At 45.4% G+C, this 26891-nt stretch overlaps 2 protein-coding genes across 2 annotated transcripts; both read right to left on the bottom strand.

Moving 5' to 3' along the window:
* Nucleotides 1-10923: 10923 nt before the first annotated feature.
* Nucleotides 10924-11819, bottom strand: LOC128409636 (17-beta-hydroxysteroid dehydrogenase type 6-like). The gene is made up of 2 exons (XM_053380201.1): nucleotides 11504-11819; nucleotides 10924-10988 (listed from the first exon to the last, which is right to left on the bottom strand). The coding sequence occupies exons 1-2, from the start codon at nucleotides 11814-11816 to the stop codon at nucleotides 10924-10926; spliced, it is 378 nt and encodes a 125-aa protein (XP_053236176.1). The 5' UTR covers nucleotides 11817-11819.
* An 827-nt stretch (nucleotides 11820-12646) lies between these two features.
* On the bottom strand, nucleotides 12647-18868 carry LOC128409635 (17-beta-hydroxysteroid dehydrogenase type 6-like). Its single transcript, XM_053380200.1, has 4 exons — nucleotides 18555-18868; nucleotides 17914-17992; nucleotides 14393-14552; nucleotides 12647-12658 (listed from the first exon to the last, which is right to left on the bottom strand). The coding sequence occupies exons 1-4, from the start codon at nucleotides 18865-18867 to the stop codon at nucleotides 12647-12649; spliced, it is 564 nt and encodes a 187-aa protein (XP_053236175.1). The 5' UTR covers nucleotide 18868.
* Nucleotides 18869-26891: the final 8023 nt, after the last annotated feature.

Below are 26891 nucleotides of genomic sequence, written 5' to 3'. Positions count from 1 at the left end.
TAAACAGCCTAAATCGGACTTACAAAACCGTTGCCAGTCAGCTTGGTTCCCTTCTGGCTCAAGATTTGACCGCGGAGAGGGTGTCTGCCGTAGTTCTGAACGAACAGGACAGGCTTGCTGCACTGGAAGTAAAGGACAGGGGGAGGGAGGAACGGAGTTCTAATTCCCCCGCTTATGTGGCTACTGGAGAGAATGCTGTAGCTTTGAACGTTGTCCGATGTTATAATTGTGGACAGGCTGGGCATCTTCAGCGGAACTGTAAGAAGCCACGCCAGCCAAAAGGAGCTAAGGGCCGCTCAGCAAAGCCTGAGGCGTCAGGCAAAGGTCATACCAAGTCTTCGGTGAAACCTGCAAAGGCTTTGATGGTGAAAGGAACCACGCCAGATGTTGGGAACTCGTTTATAATAGACTGTGCCCTGGATCCACACGTGGGCAAGGTGGTGGTCCAGGAGTTGGTGATCGACCATGTCGAAGGCTGCTGACAGGTCTAGAAGAATCAGCAGCCCCGACCCGCTTCGATCCAGCTGCCTGCGGAGATCATCTGTTAGGGCAACCAGAGCCGTCTCGGTCCCATGACCAGCGCAGAAGCCGGACTGGAATGGATCCAGAGCTGATGTTTCATCCAGAAACCTGCCAAGCTGTTCAGCAACCGCTCTCTCAATCATCTTACCCAGGAATGGAAGATTCGAAACAAGGCGGTAATTGGATAGATCTAAGGGACGCGGGTGGCATGGGATGTGGGTGGCGCTGTGGGTAAAACCTCAGCGCCTAGGACTTGCTGATCGCATGGTCGGCGGTTCGAATTCCCGCGGTGGGGCGCACTCCACCCAGCGCCTGTGGAGAGAGGCTCAGAACTCGCAGGGTTAAGAAGTTCTGAGTGACGTCTCACATTCTGAGGCGTGGTTTTAGAATACTGAGGGGAGTGTTTTCTGTGTCTCAGTCAGTGTGTGTTTTGCTCCGTTGCGAGAGAGCAGCGATGAGCGCATTGTCGCCAGGAGATTTATAACTGTTGTGTTTTGCTAAGGAATAAAGACTTAAAACAAAGATAAGGAGACAGCCTGCGTTCAGCCAGAGTTATTATGCACACACGGCGACCCTGCTTCTGTTCCGCTGTGTTTACGTTCTGCTGGAGTCGGAGGTCCCTGGGGAAATCAGAGCCGCGCAGAGGAAGCGTGCCGGACCCCCCCGGGAATGGCTCAGGTTATGGGGTCATCAGCAAACGCTTTGAAGCAGAGATAAGCAACGTTCGTGCGTGTGGGAGAAGCCGGCTGAGGAGAAGACTGCAACCAAAAGCCAGTTGGAGCTGTGCCTAACGTTTGAGGCAGAGGGGAGCTCACTGGGAAGATCTGATCTGCTGGACCGGGAGGTGCTACTACTGTACGTAAGTAGGCTGGGCGAAGATGGCAGACAGCCAGGAATCGTCAGTCCCTTTTGATAAGGTGGACGGGAGCAAGCCCTGGGTCGAGTGGCAGGCACAGAAGACGGTGGGAGCCAGGCCAGAGGGGGCTGAGAGCTGCTCTGAGGAGGCACCAAGCCCAGGAGGGGCTGAGGGACGCCCAAGAAGCCCAGAGGGGGCTGGGACTGTGTTGGAAGGCTGTTGCAATGCTTCCACACATGAGCAGTGTGCTGGAGAGCGGCTGAGAGAAGAGAAGAGAAATGCAGTGGCAATCTGTTCCACTGGGAACTTTGCACCTGAGAGTGGGGGTGCAGGTCATTCCAAGGGTCTTGAGAGTGCCCAGGCTGTTTGGCAGGAGCTGGAGGGGGTTTGCAGAGAAACCACAGCAGAAGCCAAAAGCCACGTCCCCAAAAGCAGAAAAGCCTCAAGGAGCGCTGCTGGAAAGGTTGGGGGGGCAGAGAAGACCAAAGGCAAGTTTGCAAAGTTTTCCACTCGGCGTTGTTTTGTCTGCAATTCTTCTGACCATCTGTGTCGCAGCTGCCCACAGAGAGCAAGGGAGACAGGGCAGGATGTGTCCAAGGTTGCTTCCCATGGGAACCAGCCGGGTTTCCATGGCGACCAGTCCAGAAGAGGAGGCAGGCGTGGGAGACCGCAGCATGCTCCAGAGGGGGAAGGAAACGCTTATCAGCTGACTGCTTCAATGGCAGTGTTGGAAAACATCACCTGCAAGGTCGGGGGCAGCAGGAAGTCCGTTGCTAAGGCAACAAAGAAGGACAACTCCAGTGAGGAGGGAGTGCTGCGTTGGATTGTGGACTCTGCTACCAACACTCATCTGGTAACAGAGACACCTGGTGTCGAGATAAGGAACTGCAGAGCTGTTTCAACTGGGAAAACAGTTGTTTTTGCTAATGGGTCACAGAGACATTTAACCACTGTTGGAAATGTGTTTGTCTCTTTCTTACAGGCGCAGCTGGATGTCTACGTGTCGCCGGGGATAAAACATTGTCTTTTATCTGTACCTTGTCTCTTACAGGAGGGATTTGTGGTGTGTTTTGAGAAAAATGTTTGTACAATTTCCAGAGGGGGAAGGCAGCTAGCACGTATTGAGAAAAATCAGAACAACCTCTTTGTTCTGGAAACACCTCTGGAGGGTGAGGGGAATGCTGGGAAAGCCACTGATCACACTCATGTGTCGTGTGCTTGCGTGTGGCACAAGAGAATGTCACATGGTTCCTGTGAAGACATTCAGATGTTATCAGAGTGCACCAAAGGGTGCCGGGTAAAGGAATGTGGTCAACCTTTGAATTGCAGAGCTTGCAGAAAAGCCAGGAACAAGGGATTTAATCATCCCAGGGTGGAGAGAGTAACCACTAAGCCTTTTGAGCTTGTACATGCAGACCTTTTTGGTATGCCACAGCCAAGTCTGGGCAAAGCCAAGGTTCTGATGGTGCTGACAGATGATTTTACGCAGAACTCATGGGCGTACACGCTGAGAACTAAGGAGGAGGCAACACAACTGATCAAAGATTGGGTTGCTGAGGTGGAACTAAGGTTCTCCACCAAGGTGCAGGGGTTCAAGTGTGACCGAGGTTCAGAGGTCACTGGGTCTGCTCTAAAGAGTTTCTTTCGCCAGAGAGGGATACGTCACAAGGTGACTTCTCCTCAGGAGAGTGGCGTGGCAGAGCTTAGGAGTAAAGCTCTGGTTCAAGCATCAGAGATTCTACTGGATGACTCTGGTTTGCCTCAAAGTTTTGGGGGGGAGGCGGTAAAGACAGCCAATTTCACGATGAACAGGTGCTACAATTCAGTGGTAGGTGACACCCCGTATTTCCTGCTCACGGACAGAGGCCGCTTGTGCATTTCTTTCGTGCTTTCGGTAGCAGAGCCATGGTGCCTGTACCAAAGTTTCAACAGCAGGAGGGTGGCCCAAGGTACCAGGAAATGATCTTCTGTGGGTATGAACCTACGACAAAGGGATGGAGGTTTGCATATCCAGAAGGTGATCAGACCAAGCTTCTGGTCAGTAAACAGGCTGAGTTCTATGAGCAGGATGGTTGGGCAAGGCGCAAAGCGAGCCCTGATGTTCACTCAGATTGTCTGTCTGACTCTGAGGAGGAGGGAGAGCCAGAGCCTGAACCTGCTGGTGGAGACCAGGTCCCTGAACAGAGTAGGGCGTCTCCACAGGTTGTTAAAAGAGTGTCCAAGAGTGAGCCTTCATCTCCTGTCCGCATAATGGAGAAAGCTCACAGATGTGTCAAGTCAGAGGGGGAATCTTCTGATGAGGAAGACGCACTTGCTGGCCCCAGTGGGTCAGAAGGAGCACCCCAGTTTGTGCCCAGGCGGTCATCTCGGGCTACAAAGGGAATTCCACCTGAGAGGTTTCAGGTCACAAATGCATGGGTTGGTTTCGCACAGTGCGAACCTGAGATTTGTGAGGAGGTTCAACAGGTGCCTAACAACGATGCCAGGAAGGGGCGGAAGGCAATGGGGAAAGTGTTGAACACTCAGAAGTCTATAAATGTGTGTTCACAACTCCTCTCAGAACGTGATTCGAGAGGGGGTGTGGAGAGAGGCTCAGAACTCACAGGGTTAAGAAGTTCTGAGTGACGTCTCACATTCTGAGGCGTGGTTTTAGAATACTGAGGGGAGTGTTTTCTGTGTCTCAGTCAGTGTGTGTTTTGCTCCGTTGCGAGAGAGCAGCGATGAGCGCATTGTCGCCAGGAGATTTATAACTGTTGTGTTTTGCTAAGGAATAAAGACTTAAAACAAAGATAAGGAGACAGCCTGCGTTCAGCCAGAGTTATTACGCACACACGGCGACCCTGCTTCTGTTCCACTGTGTTTACGTTCTGCTGGAGTCGGAGGTCCCTGGGGAAATCAGAGCCGTGCAGAGGAAGCATGCCGGACCCCCCAGGAATGGCTCAGCGCCTGCCAACTTAGCAGTTCGAAAGCACCCCCGGGTGCAAGTAGATAAATAGGGACCGCTTACCAGCGGGAAGGTAAACGGCGTTTCCGTGTGCGGCTCTGGCTCATCAGATGCAGCTTTGTCACGCTGGCCACGTGACCCGGAAGTGCCTGCGGACAGCGCTGGCTCCCGGCCTCTAGAGTGAGATGAGCGCACAACCCTAGAGTCTGGCAAGAGTGGCCCCTACGGGCAGGGGTACCTTTACCTCACTGTTCTAATGATGTTTTCTTTAAGAGTGGACGCACCACTGCCTCCTTCAATTCCCCTGGGAATATCCCAGTGCCAAGGGATAAATTGATGATATCCCCCAGGGGGGCCCGCACCTCGTCTGGACGTGCTTTAATCAGCCAAGACAGGCACGGGTCAGGAGGACAGGTGGTGGGCTTTCCAGCTTGGAGGAGTCTGTCCACATTGGCTGGGGATATCCGGTCAAAGTGGTCCAATACTGGACCCGAGGACAGTCGAGGGGCCTTCAGTTCCTTTAGTGTATCCAAATTGGCAGGGAGGTCATGGCAGAGCAACAGGACCTTCTCCGCAAAAAAGCTTGCAAATGCCTCACAGCTGTGTGTCAAATTGTTATTTAAATTTGGCTGTCCTTCAAGGGACGTTAAAGACCTGATTATACTAAATAATTGTGCTGGGCGAGAGCTAGCGGATACAATGGAGACCGAGAAGTAAGACTTCTTAGCAGCCTTCACTGCCATCCCATAGGTTTTTATAAAAACCCTATAAGATGTTCTTGAGGCTCCGTCACGGGCACCCCGCCATACTCGCTCTAGCCGTCTGAGATCCCGCTTCATTTTCCGAAGCTCCTTGGTAAACCAGGGAGCCCGGTTTCTGCGGGGTCGCAGAGGGCGCTTAGGTGCGATCTCATCCATGGCTGCCAGGAGCTGGATATTCCAGCCCTCAACAAGCTCAGTCAATGAGTCGCCAGGGGGAGAAAGGTCCCACAAGGCTTGGTGGAATCTCTCAGGGTCCATCAGCCTCTGCGGGCAAGCCCAAATCGGCTCGCCACCTAAGCAGGGTGGGGGTGGAAAGTCAATCCTGGCTTTCAGAGCGTAGTGATCAGACCATGGCACCTTCATCGAAGGAGACATGATCACATCTATACCAACGCCAAAGATCAAATCCAGCGTGGGGCCCGAAACAAACTGGGAGAGCCCTAGTGTTGCCATGGAAGACGCCAGGTCAAGAGCCTGTGAGGAGGGAGTGGCTTCAGCATGGATGTTGAAGTCCCCCAATACCAATAGGTTAGGGAACTCCAAGGCCCAGGGAACTACACCACACTGCTTCTCATTCTCCAACACTGGAACTCATGGACATCCAATGAAGTTGCATGTTGGAAGGTTCAGGAGATAGGGATGCCCACCCACTTGGATGGTTTTAAAAGTGGATTGGACAACCAAGACAGGAAGGGAGAGTGCGCTTGATTGCTGCTTTCGAGAAGTCATCTGCTGGTAACTGAATGGTGGATGAGAAGAGACATTGGCCTGATCCAGAAGGTTATACCTTCCATATCCACTGATTATGATATCTGTGCTTTTAGAATCAGGTTGATCAGTGGACATTATGTTGGTACTAAAGGGTTAAGAGGTAACAAGTCGCTCTAATCACTGAGCAGCTGGAAGTCATTAAGCATCCAAGAATGTGAGATAGTTTGTATAAATAGTCAGTTCACTCAGTTTGTGGCCGGTGGGCTGATATGAGTTAGGTTTAGAGTAAAGTTTTCTTTATGCCGGAGATAAGAGCATGTGTGCTTTATCGCCAGGGTTTTTTCTTTTGTAAATAAAGTTTTTTCCTGAGTTCCAAAGTGCTTGCTCCAGGATTCTTCATTGAAAGGTACTGACTCTCCTGCCTTCTTCACCGCTGCACGAAATTCTCTGCTGAGATATGATTTATGGCGTTGGAAGTGCACTGGACGTTCACTTAACATTAAACTAATTAAAGTTTAATGGACAGGTTATGGCTGTTTGTACGTCAAAAAGGAGATAAGGAGTGCAGTTCAGAGTGATTTATGAAAGGACTGGAGCGAAGACAGAAGCGGTTGCCGACAACGAAAGCCTTCAAAGCAGCTTGAGTCCTGCAACGTGCCTAGAAAAAGTTTTAAACAGGCACTGCGCAGTTTGTACTCGCTGGAAGACGTCTTATTCCTCAAGGAGCCACCTCAGCAGCTGGGAGACGGTCTACAGGTGTGTGAGTATCGTTTCTAAGCCCCAGGGAGGATGGCAGAGTCCCAGGAAAGTTTTGCTGTCCCGTTTACGCGACTCAATGGGAAAAATTGGCAAGATTGGAAGGCTAGAGTAAGGGTTTGGTTGCAAGCAAAAGAGTTGTGGAGTTGTACTGAAGCACCGCCTTTACAGGCAGCTGCAGACGCGTCTGCAGAAGACAAAGCAGCAGCAGCAGCTTCACAGAAACGCGACAGGAAAGCCCAAGGTCTATTAGTTTTGGCAGTGGGACCAGAGCAAATGCCTTATGTTTCTGAGTTAAAGAACACGCATGAGGTCTGGACGGTTCTGCAGCGGCTAAATTCCAGAAACACTGCGGGGGCCAAGATCCATGCAGATGAACAGGATAAAAGGCAAAGAGAAAGAGGTTTGCCTTCAAAGGGGAGTTGTGCTATGCCTAAGAGTGGGGATGCTGAGTTTGAGAACACAGTAAATGCTTTTGCAGCTAGACACTGTTTTCGCTGTAGTTCCTCTTCCCATTTAATCAAGAACTGCACACGTGAACCTGGTCAAGACAGCACCAAGGCCGTTACCCCTAGTTACCAGACAAGGAGTTCCAGGGGACGTCGAAGAAGAGGAGGAGGTCGTGGCTACTCCCACAGCACACAGCACATGGCTTCAGCAATGGCGTTGATGCAAGGGCGTGGCCAAGGCAGCAATCTACGCTGGTTGATCGACAGTGGTGCATCTCACCACCTGGTGGCGCCATCTAGTGTCCGTTTGCAGAATTGCAGGCATTTGCAAACCCCTAAAGTTGTGACAATGGCAGATTCAACTAAACGTTCCTTAAAGACCGTAGGCACAGTGTTCTTGAATTGTTTGCATACAGAAATTGATGCCTACGTGCTAAAGGGAATGAAGGGGTGTATTTTGTCTGTGTCAGAACTTGATAGAGATGGGTTTAAAACTGTGTTTGAAAATGGGGTTTGCACTATTTCAAAGAATAACGTATCTCTTTTGCAGGTGGAATGCAGAAATGGGTTATATTATTTTGAGACAAGTCCAGATGAAGTTGAACAGGTTCATGCTGGTTGTGTGAACTCGCCTACCCATAATTCTTGTGTTCATTTATGGCACCGCCGTTTGGGACATATTAATTTTCAGTATGTTAAAAGGCAACCTGAATTATCAGAAGGGTGCAAAATGAACAAATGTACTAAGTATTTGGATTGTACTGCATGCAAAAGGGCGAAGGTTCATAGATGCAGCTATCCCAGTTCAGATAGGAAATCTGACAAAGTATTCCAACTTGTGCATATGGACCTATGTGGCCCAATGCCTGTTGCCAGCATGGGAGGTTCGAGGTATGCACTGTGTCTCTCGGATGACAAAACAAAAGTCACATGGTTTTTTCCTCTCAAAACAAAAGCAGATACTGCAGAAACTGTTAAAAATTGGGTTCATGCAGTAGAACTTGAATTCGGTACTAGAGTACTTGCTTTTCAGACAGACAGAGGGTCAGAATTTACCGGGTCTGTGTTGCAGAATTTCTTTAAGAAAAAGGGAATTAAGCACCGTCTGTCTACACCTTATTCCCCCCAAGAAGGAGGCGTGGCCGAACGTAAAAACAGGGTTCTGCAAGAGTTGGCAAACTCTATGTTGTTTGATTCTAAACTCCCTCAAAGTTACTGGGCGGAAGCCTGGCAGACGGCTACTCATATTCTGAACCGAGTATATAATTCAGTAATTGATACTATGCCATATTTTGCTTTATATGGGAAGAAGCCCAAAGTTAATTACTTTCGAGTGTTTGGATCTCAAGCCTATGTACTTATCCCAAAAGCGTTAAGGAAAAAGGGAAGTCCAAGGGCTAGGAAACTCATCTTTTGTGGGTACGAACCACACGCCAAATCTTGGAGGTTCGTGAACCCAGATGGGGATACTACAAGAGTGGTCATCAGTAGGAGCGCTGAATTTTGTGAGCAATCCGGATGGACTCACTTACATGCTAACTCTGACATTTTGAGAGATGATTTAGGCATTTATGCTGAGAATGAAAGTCCAGAGGATAGTGAGCCAGAAGGGGATGGTGCACATGGTTCAGATGCAGATTCTGACCAGGCACAAGGTTCTTCTCCTAAGGTAGGAAAGCCAGAATCTAGGAGTGTTCCAACATCGCCAGTCAGTAGGCCTAGCAGACAGCAAAAGCGAAGCAGGTCGCCTGCAACACCAAGCCCAAGGGAGGTATCTAAACGGAGGTCTTTATCCCTAGGGGTGCACCCAGATATAAAGTCTGAAACAGATTCTGACAGCCAACGGTCAGAGGGGGCACAAGAGGAACAATTGCGCAGATCAAAACGTGCCACAAAGGGCAAACCACCAGAGCGGTTTAAGGTGACAGGTGTATACGTAAATATGGCACAGTGTGAGCCAGATAGCTATATAGAGGTACAACAGCTTCCAAGCTCAGAAGCCGTAAAGTGGCAGGAAGCAATGGAAAAGGAGATGGCTTCAATGAAGTCTCTCAGTGTGTTTACAAGTACAGAGCTTCCGAAAGGGCAACAAGCTGTAGGTTGTCGATGGGTATATCGTTTAAAGCCCACAACTACTGAGGAGTTGCAATATAAAGCCCGACTAGTTGCAAAAGGTTTTTCGCAGCGCAAAGGTGTTCACTATTCTCAAATCTATGCCCCTACTTCAAGATCGGAGTCATTAAGAATGCTTTTAGCCTCTTCAGCTAAGAAGGGAAATAAGCTGTTTCATTTTGATGTCAACGTGGCTTATTTAAATGCAGACTTACAGGAGGAAGTCTATATGACACCACCACCAGGTTTTGAAGGAGACAAGCCAAACCAGGTCTGGCGCCTACACAAATCCATTTATGGGTTGAAACAGTCCGCCAGTAATTGGAATTCCTGTTTAAACGATGCTCTAGAGAGCATGGGGTTCAGAAAGAGCGCAGCAGATGCGTGTCTTTATCTAAAAGGCTCTGGATGTGAACAAGAAGCAGTTTTGATATTTGTTGACGATTTATTATACAGTGGAAAGGACGATAAACTTGCACAACAATTTGCCACAAAGCTTGGAGAAAAGTTTCAGATAAAATCACTAGGCACTGTATCTGTTTATCTAGGAGTTAAAATTCAGCAAGATGAAAATGGGAACTATTGGCTCAGCCAAGAAGCTAAGATCCAGCAGTTGCTGGAAAGGTTTAAAATGGACAACTGTGCTGGTGTTAAAACCCCAATGGAGTTAAGTTACACAAAGGATGCTCAAGCCGAGCAACAGGCAGAGTTCAGTAATCCCGGGGTTTACCAGTCAGCGATAGGCAGTCTACTGCACATTGCACAGTGGACTCGGCCCGATATAACATATGCTGTCAACATGCTGTGTAGACAAGCTGAAAAACCATCAATGCATGCTTGGCAAGGAGTAAAAAGAGTTTTAAGGTATCTCCAAACTACCAAAAGGTTTCGCTTAAAACTATCAGCAGAGAGCAGCACACAACTTGAATGTTGGGCCGACAGCAGTTGGGCAGATGCTGGACCAGATAGAAAATCAGTGTCAGGAATGGCGATAAAATTTGGAAATGCACTAATTGGTTGGAGATCAAGAAAGCAATCACTTATAGCTTTAAGTTCAACTGAATCTGAGTTCAATGCATTATCAGATGTATGTAGAGAACTGGAATTTTATAAGCAACTGGTACAAGAATTGTTTGGAGAATGTTCCCTACCAATCAGAGTGTGGGAAGACAATCAACCTTGTATTAAACTAGCTAAATCAGGTCAATTCAAGGCACTCACAAAACACTTGGATATCCATTATCAAAATGTATGCCAAAGTGTAAAACAAGGTTTAATTGAACTAAAGTATTGTCCAAGCAAAGAAAATCTCACAGACGGTTTTACAAAAGCTTTGAGTCCGCAATCTCATAAATATTTCTGTTCAGGTTTAAATTTGAATTAAGGTTGGTACAGCTCAGTGTTACGAGCGAGAGGGGGTGTTGGTACTAAAGGGTTAAGAGGTAACAAGTCGCTCTAATCACTGAGCAGCTGGAAGTCATTAAGCATCCAAGAATGTGAGTTAGTTTGTATAAATAGTCAGTTCACTCAGTTTGTGGCCGGTGGGCTGATATGAGTTAGGTTTAGAGTAAAGTTTTCTTTATGCCGGAGATAAGAGCATGTGTGCTTTATCGCCAGGGTTTTTTCTTTTGTAAATAAAGTTTTTTCCTGAGTTCCAAAGTGCTTGCTCCAGGATTCTTCATTGAAAGGTACTGACTCTCCTGCCTTCTTCACCGCTGCACGAAATTCTCTGCTGAGATATGATTTATGGCGTTGGAAGCGCACTGGACGTTCACTTAACATTAAACTAATTAAAGTTTAATGGACACATTATCAGACAGGAACAATTATCTTAATACAAAATGAAGTTTCACTGTGTGACTTCACAGAACAAGGTGCTGTCAAAGGCATAAAGCAATAATCTTTCAGGTTATTTGGCAATCCTAGCAGCTCTTGACAGAGGTTGAATTAAGGTGACCCCATGGAATTCCTTCCCCATTCATTGCCTTATTGATTTTAGTTGTTTCTAATACTTTTTAAAATGGTCATACATTTTATTTTTGATATACAGTGGTACTTCGGGTTACATACGCTTCGGGTTACATACACTTCAGGTTACAGACTCCACTAACCTCGTGTTAAGAACTTTGCTTCAGGATGAGAACAGAAATCGTGCTCCGGCGGTGCAGCGGCAGCAGGAGGCCCCATTAGCTAAAGTGGTGCTTCAGATTAGGAACAGTTTCAGTTTAAGAACGGACCTCCAGAACGAATTAAGTACTTAACCCGAGGTACCACTGTATTGGGAGTCACTCAGGTCACATTTTGTGGGAAAGTGGAATAAAGATAAGCAGATGATGATACAGATAATCCCTGGCCTGATCCAGAGCATGGAAACAAAACAACAAAAAACTACCTTTCTTCCCCACTTGATCTTTCACCCACTCCGTCGCTGCCGCCACACTCTCTGTACTGGTGACATCCAGAACGGTGGTTTTCAAGCGCTCTGAGGTGACCTTGTCCAGCTGCTCTGCCCCCTTCTGTGTGGTACAGGTTGCCAACACCCGCAGACCCTGGGCATCCAGATGCCTGGCAAGGTGGTTCCCAAAGCCAGAGGAACAGCCCGTGATGAAGACATATTTCTCCGTCAGGTTCTCCACCGTCTGTCTCTCCTGGTACCATCGGCGAAGGAAGTAAAGCCCCAGCAGGGCAGCCAGGTAGAGCCACATGGCTGAAACCAGCAGGCAATAAGCTTGCAAGAGTGGGGCACACAGAGGGACCTAGCAAGCCTTGGAGAAACCAAATCCCAACCCATGCTCCACCATGAAGCTTGCTGCTCTATTTATCCTCCCTCGCAGTGTTATTGAGGGCATCAGAGGTAGAAGCAGAGAAGAAATCTGAAATCTGAAACTGGTACATGCCCCCAGCCATTGGGAAAAGCTCACTGCTCTATTTAGCCTCCCTCGCAGTGTTATTGAGGGGAAGGAGAAATGAAGCAATGAGCTGCTTGCAGCAGAGGCAAGCTAAAACAAGTATAAACAATAGCTCTAGCTAGCTGCTTATTCACTGAACAACCAAATGAAGAGAAACAGTATCATCCTATAAATATCTAGACATAAGCAACACTAAGCTCAGATATTGTGCAAGCCCAGCATTAGCATCCAACAGGTCATATGCCTTATTTTGCCATCACTGCATCACATATTGCTCAAGGTCCAATCCCCAATTTGTTTTGTTTGTTAATTTTATTTTTCGAGTTTTCAGTTTTACAAAAGATCTGAAATGCAGTACATCTTCAGAAATAAAAACATAATTTGATTTCCCTCCTCCCCTTCTGTTTCATCTTCTGGTTTCACTTTTATCACTGCATTTCCCCTATAGTTCCTTATAATTGTTACTGTCTGGTTTCCAAATAAGTTATTATTTAACTTCTTGTGTTGTGTTCTTCCTGCTAATGTAGTTAAATGTTTGCAAATATTTTTTAAATAATCCACGTATTTCCCCCATTCTTTAGTGATTCTTTACTGACCTGATTTTTAAACACATATGACATATTTTGTCATGTGATGAACTGGAGAATACAATGAGAAGTACAAGATCAAGAGATGTTTTTCCAATTTAAGCAAATCAATTGTGCACATCAGGAAATATAGCTCCACTTTTTGCTTTCTTTCTTGCCCTCTCTCTTTCTCCATTTATAAGAAGCCCATAAAAGTGTCTTTTTATATTCATAAGAAAAATGTGTGTGTGTTTGTGTGTAGATGTGTGTACACACCACACACACACAGAAGGGCAAACGTACTTGTATTTCTCCTCTTTTTTCTGAATTTAATGAGCAAATATTCCATGCCCAGCCTAACTGGAAGCATCTGTTCCCTCCTACTACCACCTAGAGGGCATCAGAGGTAGAAGCAGAGAAGAAATCTGAATTCTGAAACTGGTACATGCCCCCAGCCAATGGGACCTCACCCAATGAGCAGTATGCCAAGTGGAGATTTGAACCCAGGTCTCCTAGGTCCTAGTCTGAAACTCTAACCACTGCACCACACTGCTTCTCATTCTCCAACACTAGAACTCATGGACATCTAATGAATGTTGGAAGGTCCAGGACAGCTAATAGAAAGTACTTCTCTTAATTAAAATATAGATCTAACAGCCACAGGAGATAGGGATGCCCACCCACTTGGATGGTTTTAAAAGTGGATTGGACAGCCAAGACAGGAAGGGAGAGTGCGCTTGATTGCTGCTTTCGAGAAGTCATCTGCTGGTAACTGAATGGTGGCTGAGAAGAGACATTGGTCTGATCCAGAAGGTTATACCTTCCATATTCTCTGCTCTGGGCTCCCCAAACACATTTAAATGGGAAGCATCTTAAAAGATATTGCAATATAACTGCTCTGCTCCCTTCTTCTCCCAAGTATTTCCCCCCATCTAAATTGCCTCCTTTCCCAGCTGCTATGAGGAGGAAAAATTCAGTGTAGATCAGCCAAATGACTCCAGAGGCTTCTCCTACACTGCAAATGCTGGCTAATCAGTTTGAGGTCCTGCAGCTGCTTGTCAGTTAAAATTAAAATCTTGCAACACTGATTATGATATCTTGCATCTGTGCTTTTAGAATCAGGTTGATCATTTTTAATTAAATTTTTTAAAATTAAAATCTTGCAGCATTGATTATGGTCTCTTGTATCTGTGGACATTATCAGACAGGAACATTTATCTTCATACATAATGAAGTTTCACTGTGTGACTTCACAGAACAAGCTGCTGTCAAAGGCATAAAGCAATAATCTTTCAGGTTATTTGGCAATCCTAGCAGCTCTTGACAGAGGCTGAATTAAGGAGACCCCATGGAATTCCTTCCCCATTCACTGCCTTATTGATTTTACTTGTTTCTAATACTTTTTAAAATGGTCATACTTTTTATTTTTTATATACAGTGGTACCTCGGGTTACATATGCTTCAGCTTATATATGCTTCAGGTAACAGACTCCACTTACCCAGAAATAGTACCTCGTGTTAAGAACTTTGCTTCAGGATGAGAACAGAAATTGTGCTCCGGCGGTGCAGCGGCAGCAGGAGGCCTCATTAGCTAAAGTGGTGCTTCAGGTTAAGAACAGTTTCAGGTTAAGAACAGACCTCTGGAACGAATTAGGTACTTAACACGAGGTACCACTGTATTGGGAGTCACTCAGGTCATATTTTGTGGGAAAGTGGAGTAAAGATAAGCAGATGATGATACAGATAATCCCTGGCCTGATCCAGAGCATGGAAACAACACAACAAAAAGCTACCTTTGTTCCCCACTTGTTCTTTCACCCACTCCGTCGCTGCCGCCACGCTCTCTCTACTGGTGACATCCAGAATGGTGGTTTTCAAGCGCTCTGAGGTGGCCTTGCCCAGCTGCTCTGCCCCCTTCTGCGTGAGACAGGCTGCCAGCACCCGCAGGCCCCGGGCATCCAGCTGCCTGGCCAGTAGGTTTCCAACAAAGGTTTATCTCTGGAGTTATATACATATATAGAGAGAGTTCAGTATGCGTCCCTGCTCTTGCATTTGATCTTAATATTGCTGGAGAGCCAATATTTCCCCAGGGATTCACACAGTTTTAAAGGGAAGGCCAACCACTGACCTCTGGGGGCCATTTTGGGAGGCCTTTACATGAAATTTAGCAAAGAGCATGAAGGCTTATCCAAAGTAGATCTGTTGGATAAAACTGATCCAGTTGACCTAGTGTACTTAGACTGCCAACTCCTGAAGAAGCTGAGCAGTCATGAAACTGGTTAAGAAGCAGGACACAGAGTAGAGGAATAAATGGAATATCTAGATGGGGAGATGTAGAAACTGGAACTCTCCAAAGATCAGTGTTGGGACCTGTGGCTTTTATCTTATTCATAACTGATCTAGAATTAGGGGGAGCATGAAGTGGGCATGTTTATAGCCCATCTTTTCCCCACTCTAAGGGGCTTGAAGTGGCCCACATGGTTCTCACCTTCCTCATTGAATCCTCACAACCCTGTGAGGTGGGTTAGGTTGAGAGGCAGTGACTGCCCAAGGTCACCCAATGAGCAGTATGCCAAGTGGGGATTTGAACCCAGGTCTCCCAGGTCCTAGTCTGAAACTCTAACCACTAATAATAATAATAATAAATATTATTTATATCCCGCCCTCCCCAGCCGAAGCAGGGCTCAGGGCGGCTAACAACAATCAAATAATCCCACATTCTAAAAACATTACATTATAAAAATTAATTAAAATCAAATTGATGGCAACCGTTAAGCAAAATTCTGTGCAGATTGCCAGAGGAGGGAGTCAGGCTGCGCCCTGACCAAAGGCCTGGTGGAACAGCTCTGTGTTGCAGGCCCAGCGGAAAGATGTCAGGTCCCGCAGGGCCCTAGTCTCTTGTGACAGAGCGTTCCACCAGATTGAGCCGTAGCCGAGAAAGCCCTGGCTCTAATTGAGGCCAGCCTAACCTCTCTGTTGCCTGGGACTTTCAGGATGTTTTTATTTGCAGACCGAAGGTTCCTCTGTGGGACATACCAGGAGAGGCGGTCCCATAGGTACGAGGGTCCTAGGACGTATAGGGCTTTAAAGGTTAAAAACAGCCCCTTAAACCTGATCCTGTACTCCACCGGGAGCCAGTGCAGCTGGTATAGTATAGAGTTGGGTGTCATCGGCATACTGATGGCAACCCAGCCCAAAACTCCGGACAAGCTGGGTGAGGGGGCGCATAAAGCTGTTAAAAAGCATTGGAGAGAGTATCGCACCCTGAGGCACTCCACACACCAAGGAGTGGCACGATGACAATTCCCCCCCAAGCGCCACCCTCTGTCCCCGACCAGAGAGAAACGAGCGCAGCCATTGAAGGACTGTGCCCTGGATCCACACGTCGGCAAGGCGGTGGTCCAGGAGTTCATGATCGACCATGTCGAAGGCTGCTGACAGGTCTAGAAGAATCAGCAGCCCCGACCCGCTTCGATCCAGCTGCCTGCGGAGATCATCTGTTAGGGCAACCAGAGCCGTCTCGGTCCCATGACCAGCGCAGAAGCCGGACTGGAATGGATCCAGAGCCGATGTTTCATCCAGAAACCTGCCAAGCTGTTCAGCAACCGCTCTCTCAATCATCTTACCCAGGAATGGAAGATTCGAAACAAGGCGGTAATTGGATAGATCTAAGGGTGGCATGGGATGCGGGTGGCGCTGTGGGTAAAACCTCAGCGCCTAGGACTTGCTGATCGCATGGTCGGCGGTTCGAATTCCCACGGTGGGGCGCGCTTCTGTCATTTGGACCCAGCGCCTGCCAACCTAGCAGTTCGAAAGCACCCCCGGGTGCAAGTAGATAAATAGGGAACGCTTACCAGCGGGAAGGTAAACGGCGTTTCCGTGTGCGGCTCTGGCTCACCAGATGCAGCTTTGTCACGCTGGCCACGTGACCCGGAAGTGTCTGCGGAGAGCGCTGGCTCCCGGCCCCTAGAGTGAGCTGAGCGCACAACCCTAGAGTCTGGCAAGAGTGGCCCCTATGGGCAGGGGTACCTTTACCTTTACCTCAGTGTTCTAATGATGTTTTCTTTAAGAGTGGACGCACCACTGCCTCCTTCAATTCCCCTGGGAATATCCCAGTGCCAAGGGATAAATTGATGATATCCCCCAGGGGACGCGCTCTAATCAGCCAAGACAGGCACGGGTCAAGAGGACAGGTGGTGGGCTTTCCAGCTTGGAGGAGTCTGTCCACATTGGCTGGGGATATCCAGTCAAAGTGGTCCAATACTGGACCCGAGGACAGTCGAGGGGCCTTCAGTTCCTTTAGTGTATCCAAATTGGCAGGGAGGTCATGGCAGAGCAACAGGACCTTCTCCGCAAAAAAGCTCGCAAATGCCTCACAGCTGTGTGTCAAATTGTTATTTAAATTTGGCTGTCCTTCAAGGGACGTTAAAGACCTGATTATACTAAATAATTGTGCTGGGCGAGAGCTAGCGGATACAATGGAGACCGAGAAGTAAGACTTCTTAGCAGCCTTCACTGCCATCCCATAGGTTTTTATAAAAACCCTATAAGATGTTCTTGAGGCTCCATCACGGGCACCCCGCCATACTCGCTCTAGCCGTCTGAGATCCCGCTTCATTTTCCGAAGCTCCTTGGTAAACCAGGGAGCCCGGTTTCTGCGGGGTCGCAGAGGGCGCTTAGGTGCGATCTCATCGATGGCTGCCAGGAGCTGGATATTCCAGCCCTCAACAAGCTCAGTCAATGAGTCGCCAGGGGGAGAAAGGTCCCGCAAGGCTTGGTGGAATCTCTCAGGGTCCATCAGCCTCTGCGGGCGAGCCCAAATCGGCTCGCCACCTAAGCAGGGTGGGGGTGGAAAGTCAATCCTGGCTTTCAGAGCGTAGTGATCAGACCATGGCACCTTCATCGAAGGAGACATGATCACATCTATACCAACGCCAAAGATCAAATCCAGCGTGGGGCCCGAAACAAACTGGGAGAGCCCTAGTGTTGCCATGGAAGACGCCAGGTCCAGAGCCTGTGAGGAGGGAGTGGCTTCAGCATGGATGTTGAAGTCCCCCAATACCAATAGGTTAGGGAACTCCAAGGCCCAGGGAACTACACCACACTGCTTCTCATTCTCCAACACTGGAACTCATGGACATCCAATGAAGTTGCATGTTGGAAGGTTCAGGAGATAGGGATGCCCACCCACTTGGATGGTTTTAAAAGTGGATTGGACAACCAAGACAGGAAGGGAGAGTGCGCTTGATTGCTGCTTTCGAGAAGTCATCTGCTGGTAACTGAATGGTGGCTGAGAAGAGACATTGGCCTGATCCAGAAGGTTATACCTTCCATATCCACTGATTATGATATCTGTGCTTTCAGAATCAGGTTGATCAGTGGACATTATCCGACAGGAACATTTATCTTCATACAAAATGAAGTTTCACTGTGTGACTTCACAGAACAAGCTGCTGTCAAAGGCATAAAGCAATAATCTTTCAGGTTATTTGGCAATCCTAGCAGCTCTTGACAGAGGTTGAATTAAGGTGACCCCATGGAATTCCTTCCCCATTCATTGCCTTATTGATTTTAGTTGTTTCTAATACTTTTTAAAATGGTCATACATTTTATTTTTGATATACAGTGGTACTTCGGGTTACATATGCTTCGGGTTACATACACTTCAGGTTACAGACTCCACTAACCTCGGGTTAAGAACTTTGCTTCAGGATGAGAACAGAAACCGCGCTCCGGTGGTGCAGCGGCAGCAGGAGGCCCCATTAGCTAAAGTGGTGCTTCAGATTAGGAACAGTTTCAGGTTAAGAACGGACCTCTGGAACGAATTAGGTACTTAACCCGAGGTACCACTGTATTGGGAGTCACTCAAACCACATTTTGTGGGAAAGTGGAATAAAGATAAGCAGATGATGATACAGATAATCCCTGGCCTGATCCAGAGCATGGAAACAAAACAACAAAAAATTACCTTTCTTCCCCACTTGATCTTTCACCCACTCCGTCGCTGCCGCCACACTCTCTGTACTGGTGACATCCAGAACGGTGGTTTTCAAGCGCTCTGAGGTGACCTTGTCCAGCTGCTCTGCCCCCTTCTGTGTGGTACAGGTTGCCAACACCCGCAGACCCCGGGCATCCAGATGCCTGGCAAGGTGGTTCCCAAAGCCAGAGGAACAGCCCGTGATGAAGACATATTTCTCCGTCAGGTTCTCCACCGTCTGTCTCTCCTGGTACCATCGGCGAAGGAAGTAAAGCCCCAGCAGGGCAGCCAGGTAGAGCCACATGGCTGAAGCCAGCAGGCAATAAGCTTGCAAGAGTGGGGCACACAGGGACCTAGCAAGCCTTGGAGAAACCAAATCCCAACCCCGGCTCCACCATGAAGCTCACTGCTCTATTTAGCCTCCCTCGCAGCTGCTCAGCTGCTCTGCCCCCTTCTGCGTGAGACAGGCTGCCAGCACCCGCAGGCCCCGGGCATCCAGCTGCCTGGCCAGTTTCCAAAGCCAGAGTCACACCCCGTGATGAAGACATATTTCTCCGTCAGGTTCTCCACCGTCTGTCTCTCCTGGAAACCTACTTGCCAGGCAGCTGGATGCCCGGGGCCTGTGGGTGCTGGCAGCCTTTCTCACGCAGAAGGGGGCAGAGCAGCTGAGGAAGGCCACCTCAGAGCGCTTGAAAACCACCATTCTGGATGTCACCAGTACAGAGAGCGTGGCGGCAGCGACGGAGTGGGTGAAGAAGCAAGCAGGAAGCAAAGGTTTGGCCAAACACAGTTCATTGAGTATTCTATTCTTATTCTATTCTTATTCTTATTCTATTCTTATGGATATCATAGGCTGTAAAAACAACTACCTAAAACATTCAATAAAATAAAATCAGCAATAAGGTAAAAATGGATTATGACTTTCAACATTCAACATGTATGGGTAGGCTTCTCTAAACACACACAAAAAATTAGGAGGTGCCTGCCTGATGCCCATGGTCTGGGGGTTCCTACATGCAGGTGCTGCCACACTCAAAGTTCAATTTCCTACACCTACGGAATGGGTATTATGTAACGGTGCCAGTTCTGCAGATTGAAGTGGTCAATTGGGCATATATAGGATAAGATGATCTCGCAGGTAAACTGGTCCCAAGCAGTTAAGGTCTTTATATGCTAAAAATTTGCCTGGTAGCAAATAGGCAATCATTGCAGTTCTCTGAGCAGACGTGTTATATGCTGGCAATGTCTCACTCCTGTCAGCAACCATGCTGCAGCCATCTGCACTAACTGCAACTTCTGGACCAAGTGCAAGTGAAGTCCCACACAGAGCACATTGTAATCATCCACTCTTGAAGAAACCCATGCACGAATTCCTATGGCCAAGCTTTCCTTTTTTAAAAAAAATGATATTTATTAATAGTTTAACAATTACAGAAAAAGAGGGGGGGGGGGAGAGACAATAAAAAGTTACAATACAATACATTAAAAAAAAAACAATACAGCACAGCGATAAAAAAAGCAAAAACATTTAAAAACAAAAACATTTAAAAACACATCCAGTATTTCCATGTCTTTGTCTTTCATTTACTTGTTTCATCGACCTCCTCACACCTCCCTTTTTTGTATTCTAATTCAATTTAGCTGTTTCAGCAAATCCTTTCCATCTTTCTCAATTTTTGTTCTATAAATTACCTTAACCCAATCTGACCTTAAATTTTACACTTTGGCCCATTAACAATCCATTTTTACTTAATTCTTTATAACATTTCTGCTAAAACCAGGTAACATCATTCCAGCATCCTTCTAACATTCATTAATTTTGCTATATTTTTGTAAATATACTTTGAATTTTTTCCAATCTTCTTCCACCAACTCTTCTCCCTGGTCTCGGATTCTGCCGGTCATTTCCGCCAGTTCCATATAGTCCATCAGCTTCATCTGCCATTCTTCCCTGGTGGGGAACCAGACTTTTCCTTCTCCAGCACTGGCTACCTTCCCTTTTGGAAATGCGTGGGGCCCTGTCTCAGTTCGGGCAGCAACAACCAGGGTTGCCCAGAGTCCTCTGGGTTTGGGGGAAGAAAGTCACTGGGGAAGTAATATGTCTTTGTTTAGCTCCATGAGTAAGGAAAAGAGGGTGGGGGATTCTGAGCACCATGTGGGAGGGGTGGGCCCAGGGATTCTGAAGGAAGTGTGGGATATAAAGCTGTCAGTCTAGTCCAACGTTCCCAGACGACTAACTGCCTCTATGTGGCAGGTAGTTTTGTCAGTTGGTCGGATGGTTGGTTGCTGCTAGGAGTTTTAACTGGTAACTGCTCGGTTGCAGTCTTCTCATGATTCACTACTATCTAGTATATAGTTTATCTGTTATGCATGAGCCCGAAGGGTCCTCACCTGAGCTGGATCCTCAGGTGCAGGCACCAGCTGAGTCTGCTCTGGCTCCAGAGGGGGTGGAGGACCCACTGCCTGCAGGTGCTCCACTCTCAGCCCCGTCGGGGAAGCTGAGGTTGCCTCTAGGTCCGGTAACCCTCCAGCTTCTCCTGAGCTGCAGAGGCTCAGGGCAGAGAGGCGGAGGGAACTATGTTTCCGCAGGAGGAGTGCTTGCCTCCAGGCCAGGAGAAGTGAGTCACCTGAGGATCGGGGCCACCCTGTGCCTCAGGGCAGATAAAAGTCAGTCCCAAGTTGTGGGAGCAACTTCGTTGGTTGTCAGTTCCTGCCCGAACCCTGTCCTGCTATCCTGCCGGAGCTCCTGACCTCACCCGACTACCTGCCCTGCATCCAGCTTCAACTTATTCAGACTACCTCCATACTGCAACATCAACCTCTGACTGGACTCGGACCTTGCCTCTCAGTTAGCCCATGGGACCAGCATGCTGTTCTTGCGGCTGATTGATTTGGCTCTGAAAAGTGAGTAAATTGTTTTTCTAATGGGTGTCTCAGTCTCCAAACATCTACCAGATTACAACTTTCTACTAAAGAGAAGAAAGTTTTGGGTAACTTTCCTTCTTTTGATTTCATTTTTCTTCTTAATCTGTCCATTTCTAATGAAATTACCCCGTTCATGTCCCCCATTATTACAATTTTTTTATCAACATTGTCAAACAATTTCTCTTCTAAAGATTTATAAAATACAGTCTTACAGCCGTTTGGTGCATAAATTCCAACAATTTTTTCGCCTTGCCACGTTACTTGTACTGCAATCATCCTACCTTCCTTGTCCTTGAAGATTTGCCGTGCTTCAAATTTGTGTTTTATATACAAAACTACCCCACTCTTCTTACTTCCATCTGAAGATATAAATTCATTCCCTAGTTTTTTATTAACCAAAATTCTGTTTTCTAGTTACGTGAGTCTCTTGTAAACAGATAATATCCAAATTCTTTTTCAACAAAACATGCCCAATTTTCTTTTATTTTTATTGTTTAAATCATTAACATTCCATGTCCACGCTTTTAATGCCATCTTGATTTCTTTTACTTTTTGTTAAAAGAAAAGAGAAAAGGTATTTAAACCTGTCCTCCTCCTCCTCCTCCTCCCTTATTATCTTCTTCTAGGTCCGGGGTCGCTGCTGCTGTCTTCTTCCTTGCCTAGCTCTTTGTATCTCCTCATAAATTTCTTTTTTTTTAATAAAATTTTTGTTAGTTTTTCAACATATATTATAAGACATTACAAACAAACAATACACAGACAAACAAACACATAAACATGTATAATTTCATAATTTTTTTCTTATACCCAATTTCAACGACTTCCCCATGCCTCCCTTTTCTGCATCCCTATTTTAAATTTTTTCAGCAACCCCTGATCTAAATTACGTATAATTCCCTTTCTCTAACCTTTTTTTCACATATCCAGTCATTTATCGCTGCAAATCTGCTATGCTTTACCCATAACATTTTAACACTCACTAATTTTACAACAATTTTTAAGATAAAATTTAAATTTCTTCCAGTCTTCTTCCACCGTCTCTTTCCCTTGGTCACGGATTCTGCCCGTCATCTCCGCCAGTCCCATATAGTCGATCACCTTCGTCTGCCACTCTTCCAGCGTGGGTAGTTCTTGTGTCTTCCAATACTTTGCTAAGAGGACTCTTGCTGCTGTTGTAGCATACATAAAAAACATCCTATCTTTCTTTGACACCAATTGGCCCACCATGCCCAGGAGAAAAGCCTCTGGTTTCTTATGAAAGGTACACTTAAGCACCTTCTTAATTTCATTATAGATCATTTCCCAGAAGGCCTTAATCCTTGGGCACGTCCACCAAAGGTGATAGAAAGTACCTTCAGATTCATTACACTTCCAACATTTATTATTGGGCAAATGGTAGATTTTTGCAAGCTTGACTGGGGTCATGTACCACCTATAAATCATTTTCATAATATTCTCTCTTAGGGCATTACATGCCGTAAACTTCATTCCGGTGGTCCATAACTGTTCCCAGTCAGCAAACATAATGTCATGTCCGATATCCTGTGCCCATTTAATCATAGCTGATTTAACCGTTTCATCCTGTGTATTCCATTTCAACAGCAAGTTGTACATTCTTGACAGATTCTTAGTATTGGGTTCTAACAATTCTGTTTCTAACTTTGACTTTTCCACCTGGAAGCCAATTTTCCTGTCCTGTTTAAATACTTCATTTATCTGGTAATAATGAAGCCAGTCCCTTACTTTAAACTTCAATTTCTCATAACTCTGTAATTTCACATTTCCACCTTCTTGTTCTATAATTTCCCAATATTTTGGCCATTTAGATTCCATATTAAGTTTTTTCACTTCCTTAGCCTCCATTGGTGACAACCACCTAGGGGTTTTATTTTCCAACAGATCTTTATACCGAATCCAAACATTATATAGTGCTTTCCTAACAATATGGTTTTTAAAACCTTTGTGAATTTTTACCTTGTTGTACCATATATATGCATGCCAGCCAAACCTATTATTGAACCCTTCCAAGTCTAAAATGTCTGTGTTCTCAAGAAGTAGCCAGTCTTTCAGCCAGCAGAAAGCCGCTGCTTCATAGTACAATTTTAAGTCCGGCAGGGCAAACCCCCCTCTTTCTTTTGCATCAGTTAATATCTTAAATTTTATTCTGGGCTTTTTGCCCTGCCAGACAAATCTAGATATATCTTTCTGCCACTTCTTGAAACAGTCCATCTTGCCCACAATCTGCAATGTTTGAAACAAAAACAGCATTCTTGGCAAAACATTCATCTTAATAACCGCAATTCTGCCTAACAAGGAAAGTCTCAAATTACACCATATTTCTAAATCTTTCTTAATTTCTGTCCAACATTTCTCATAATTATCTTTAAATAAGTTCACATTCTTAGGTGTTAAGTTAACCCCCAAATATTTCACTTTGTTTGCTACCATTAATCCAGTTTCACTCTGAAACTTCTCTCTTTCCACCACTGTTAGATTTTTTCCCAATACCTTTGTTTTTTGTTTGTTTAGCTTAAAACCTGCTACTCGACCAAAAACTTGTATTATCTCCAAGGCTCTTTTGGTACTAGTGTCTGGCTCTTGCAAAGTTAGTACTAAATCATCTGCAAACGCTCTCAACTTATATTGTTTAGCTCCGACCTGAATCCCTTTAACCAGCTGGTCCCCTCTAATCATATTTAATAACACCTCCAGAACAGATATGAAAAGTAATGGGGATATTGGGCACCCCTGTCGTGTCCCTTTTTCAATAGAAATTTCTTCAGTAACCACGTTATTTACAATTAGTTTTGCTTTTTGTTCAGAATAGATTGCACCTATACCATTCTCAAAACCTTGGCCTACCCCCATTCCTTTGAGATTCTTTTTCATAAAACTCCAAGAGATATTGTCAAAGGCTTTCTCAGCGTCCACAAATATTAATACTGCCTTAGTATTCATATTGTTTTCGAGCAACTCCATAATGTCTATTATATTTCTCACATTGTCAGATAAATGTCTTCCTGGGAGAAAGCCAGCCTGGTCTTTATGAATCTCACCCACCAAAACCCTCTTCAGTCTTTTTGCCAAAATGTCTGCAAAAATTTTGTAATCCACATTAAGCAATGATATAGGGCGGTAGTTCTTAATCTGGTTCTTTTCAGTCTCAGATTTTGGTATAAGTGTAATATATGCTTCTTTCCACGATTCAGGTGCCTTCTTCCCCTCTAAAATTTCATTGCAGACTTCCTTAAACGGTTGAATCAACCAATCTTTCAAAGCTTTGTAGTATCTGGAAGTCAGGCCATCTGGTCCTGGAGATTTTCCCAATTTCATGTTTTGAATGGCTCCCTCTATTTCTTGCTCAGTTATTTTCTGGTTTAAAATCACTTTACTTTGTTCAGATATTTTTTGTAATCCATATTTTTCAAGAAATTCTTCTATCTCTTTTTCATCCACCGGCCCTTGTGCATAAAGTTTTCTGAAATAACTCTGAAAACAGTTTCTAATCTCATTTGGCCTAAAAATGTTCTTTCCTTCAACCTCTAAGCTTGTGACCATATTCAGCTTTTGTCTTTTCTTCAATTGCCATGCCAGAAGTTTCCCACATTTATCTGCCGATTCAAATGTCTTTTGTCTCATTTGCTTTATTTTCCATTCTATCTCCTGGTTCATCAATTCCATATACTGTCTCTGGTAGAGCTTTATTTCTCTTAAAATTTCATGAGACTTTGGCTTTGATCTCAATTTTTTTTCACCTTCTTTTATTCTTTCCAAAATCTTATCTTTCTTTTCGTTCTGTCTCTTCTTTTTTAAAGTATTCTGCTGTATCAAGAATCCTCGCATAACGGCTTTACTTGCGTCCCAAATTGTTCTTTTCTCCACCTCTGTTTTCAGATTTATCTCAAAATAGTCCTTGATAGTTTTCTGGGCCTTTCTGTACACCTCTTCATCTCTAAATAGGGAGTCATTCATCCTCCATCTGAAAGAACCAGCTGTTGTTATGTTCATTTCCATCTTTACAGCATTATGGTCGGAGCAAGTCTTTGGGCAGATTTCCACTTTTTTTATCTTAGGTGCCATCCCACTAGTTACCCAAATTTGGTTGATTCTAGTCCAGGTCATTTTTGCTTCTGAAAAGAAAGTTCCCTCTCTCTCCAGAGGGTTTCTTGTTCTCCAAATGTCAATCAAGTCCATATTATCTGTCATTTCAAAGAAAGTCTTAGGTAGTCTCCCATCCTTGGAAACCACCTGTCTTAGTGCTTTGTCCATATTTGTAGAGACCACTCCATTCATATCTCCCATCATAATTACATTGTAATCCAAGTAATCCATTAATATCCCATGCAATTTCTTAAAAAACTCTGACTTCCCTTCATTCGGAGCATAAATCCCAATTATCAATAATTTTTCTCCTTGGACTTGTATTTCAATTACCAAATATCTTCCTTGTTCATTTTTAAACATCAATTTGGGGGCCAATTTTTCCTTAGCATAAATCACCACTCCTCTTTTTTTCACTTTGTCTGATGAGATAAATTCCTGTCCCAGCCTTTTATTAACAAGTAATTTTCTATGTATTCTGGTCACGTGGGTTTCTTGTAAACAAATCAAGTCCAATTGTTCCTTTTTTAAAATATGGAAAACCTCACGTCTTTTTCTGGGAAGGTTCAATCCATTACAATTCCAACTTAAAAATTGTAAAGCCATCTTGTTGTTTACTTAGTTACTCCTCCAACTGCCCCAAGCAATTGTTCTTCCTTTGTCGGAGTTTTAAGTCCAAATGTCAAGTTCAAAATGTCTGTTGCATCCTTTACCTCAGTAGTCAGGTCCACCACTTCCTTCATGAGGTCCTCTTCATTTCTTTCCAGAAATTGTTCTTTGTCTTGCACTGTTTTTATTTTAAATTTTTTCCCTTTGTAATTAAAAGACAAGCCTTGTGGGAACTCCCATCTATATATTATGTTGTTCTTCTTCAGCAAAGTGGTCAGGTCCTTGTAATAAGTTCTCACTTCCAAGATGTATTTAGGAATGTCCTTATAGATCTGCACAAAAGAATTTTCAATCTCAAGAGATCTTTGAAATTGTAAATTTAGTATTTTATCTCTCTCCTCCTTAGATCTCAAAGTTATCAGGCAGTCCCTTGGATTCTTTCTATTTTGTCTTCTGCCCAGTCTAAAAGCAGTGACTATCTTGAATTCCTCCTCTTTCAAATTTACTTGCCAAAATTCCGAAAATTCTTTTGTAAGAAAATCTGCCAAATTGTCCTGTTCGCTTTCTGGGACTAATCTCAATCTCAGATTCCTCTCCTTTCTCTGAAGTTCCAGTAAAGACAGGGCCGCCTCATGTTCCTCCAGTTTTTTACAAACTGGTACTAGCTTTACTTGTGTAGATTCCGCAATGGTT

Source organism: Podarcis raffonei, chromosome 2, assembly GCF_027172205.1.
Source record: "Podarcis raffonei isolate rPodRaf1 chromosome 2, rPodRaf1.pri, whole genome shotgun sequence".
NCBI lineage: Eukaryota > Metazoa > Chordata > Lepidosauria > Squamata > Lacertidae > Podarcis > Podarcis raffonei.
Note: the sequence above shows the minus strand (reverse complement) of the source record. Positions and strands in the feature narration are given on the sequence as shown.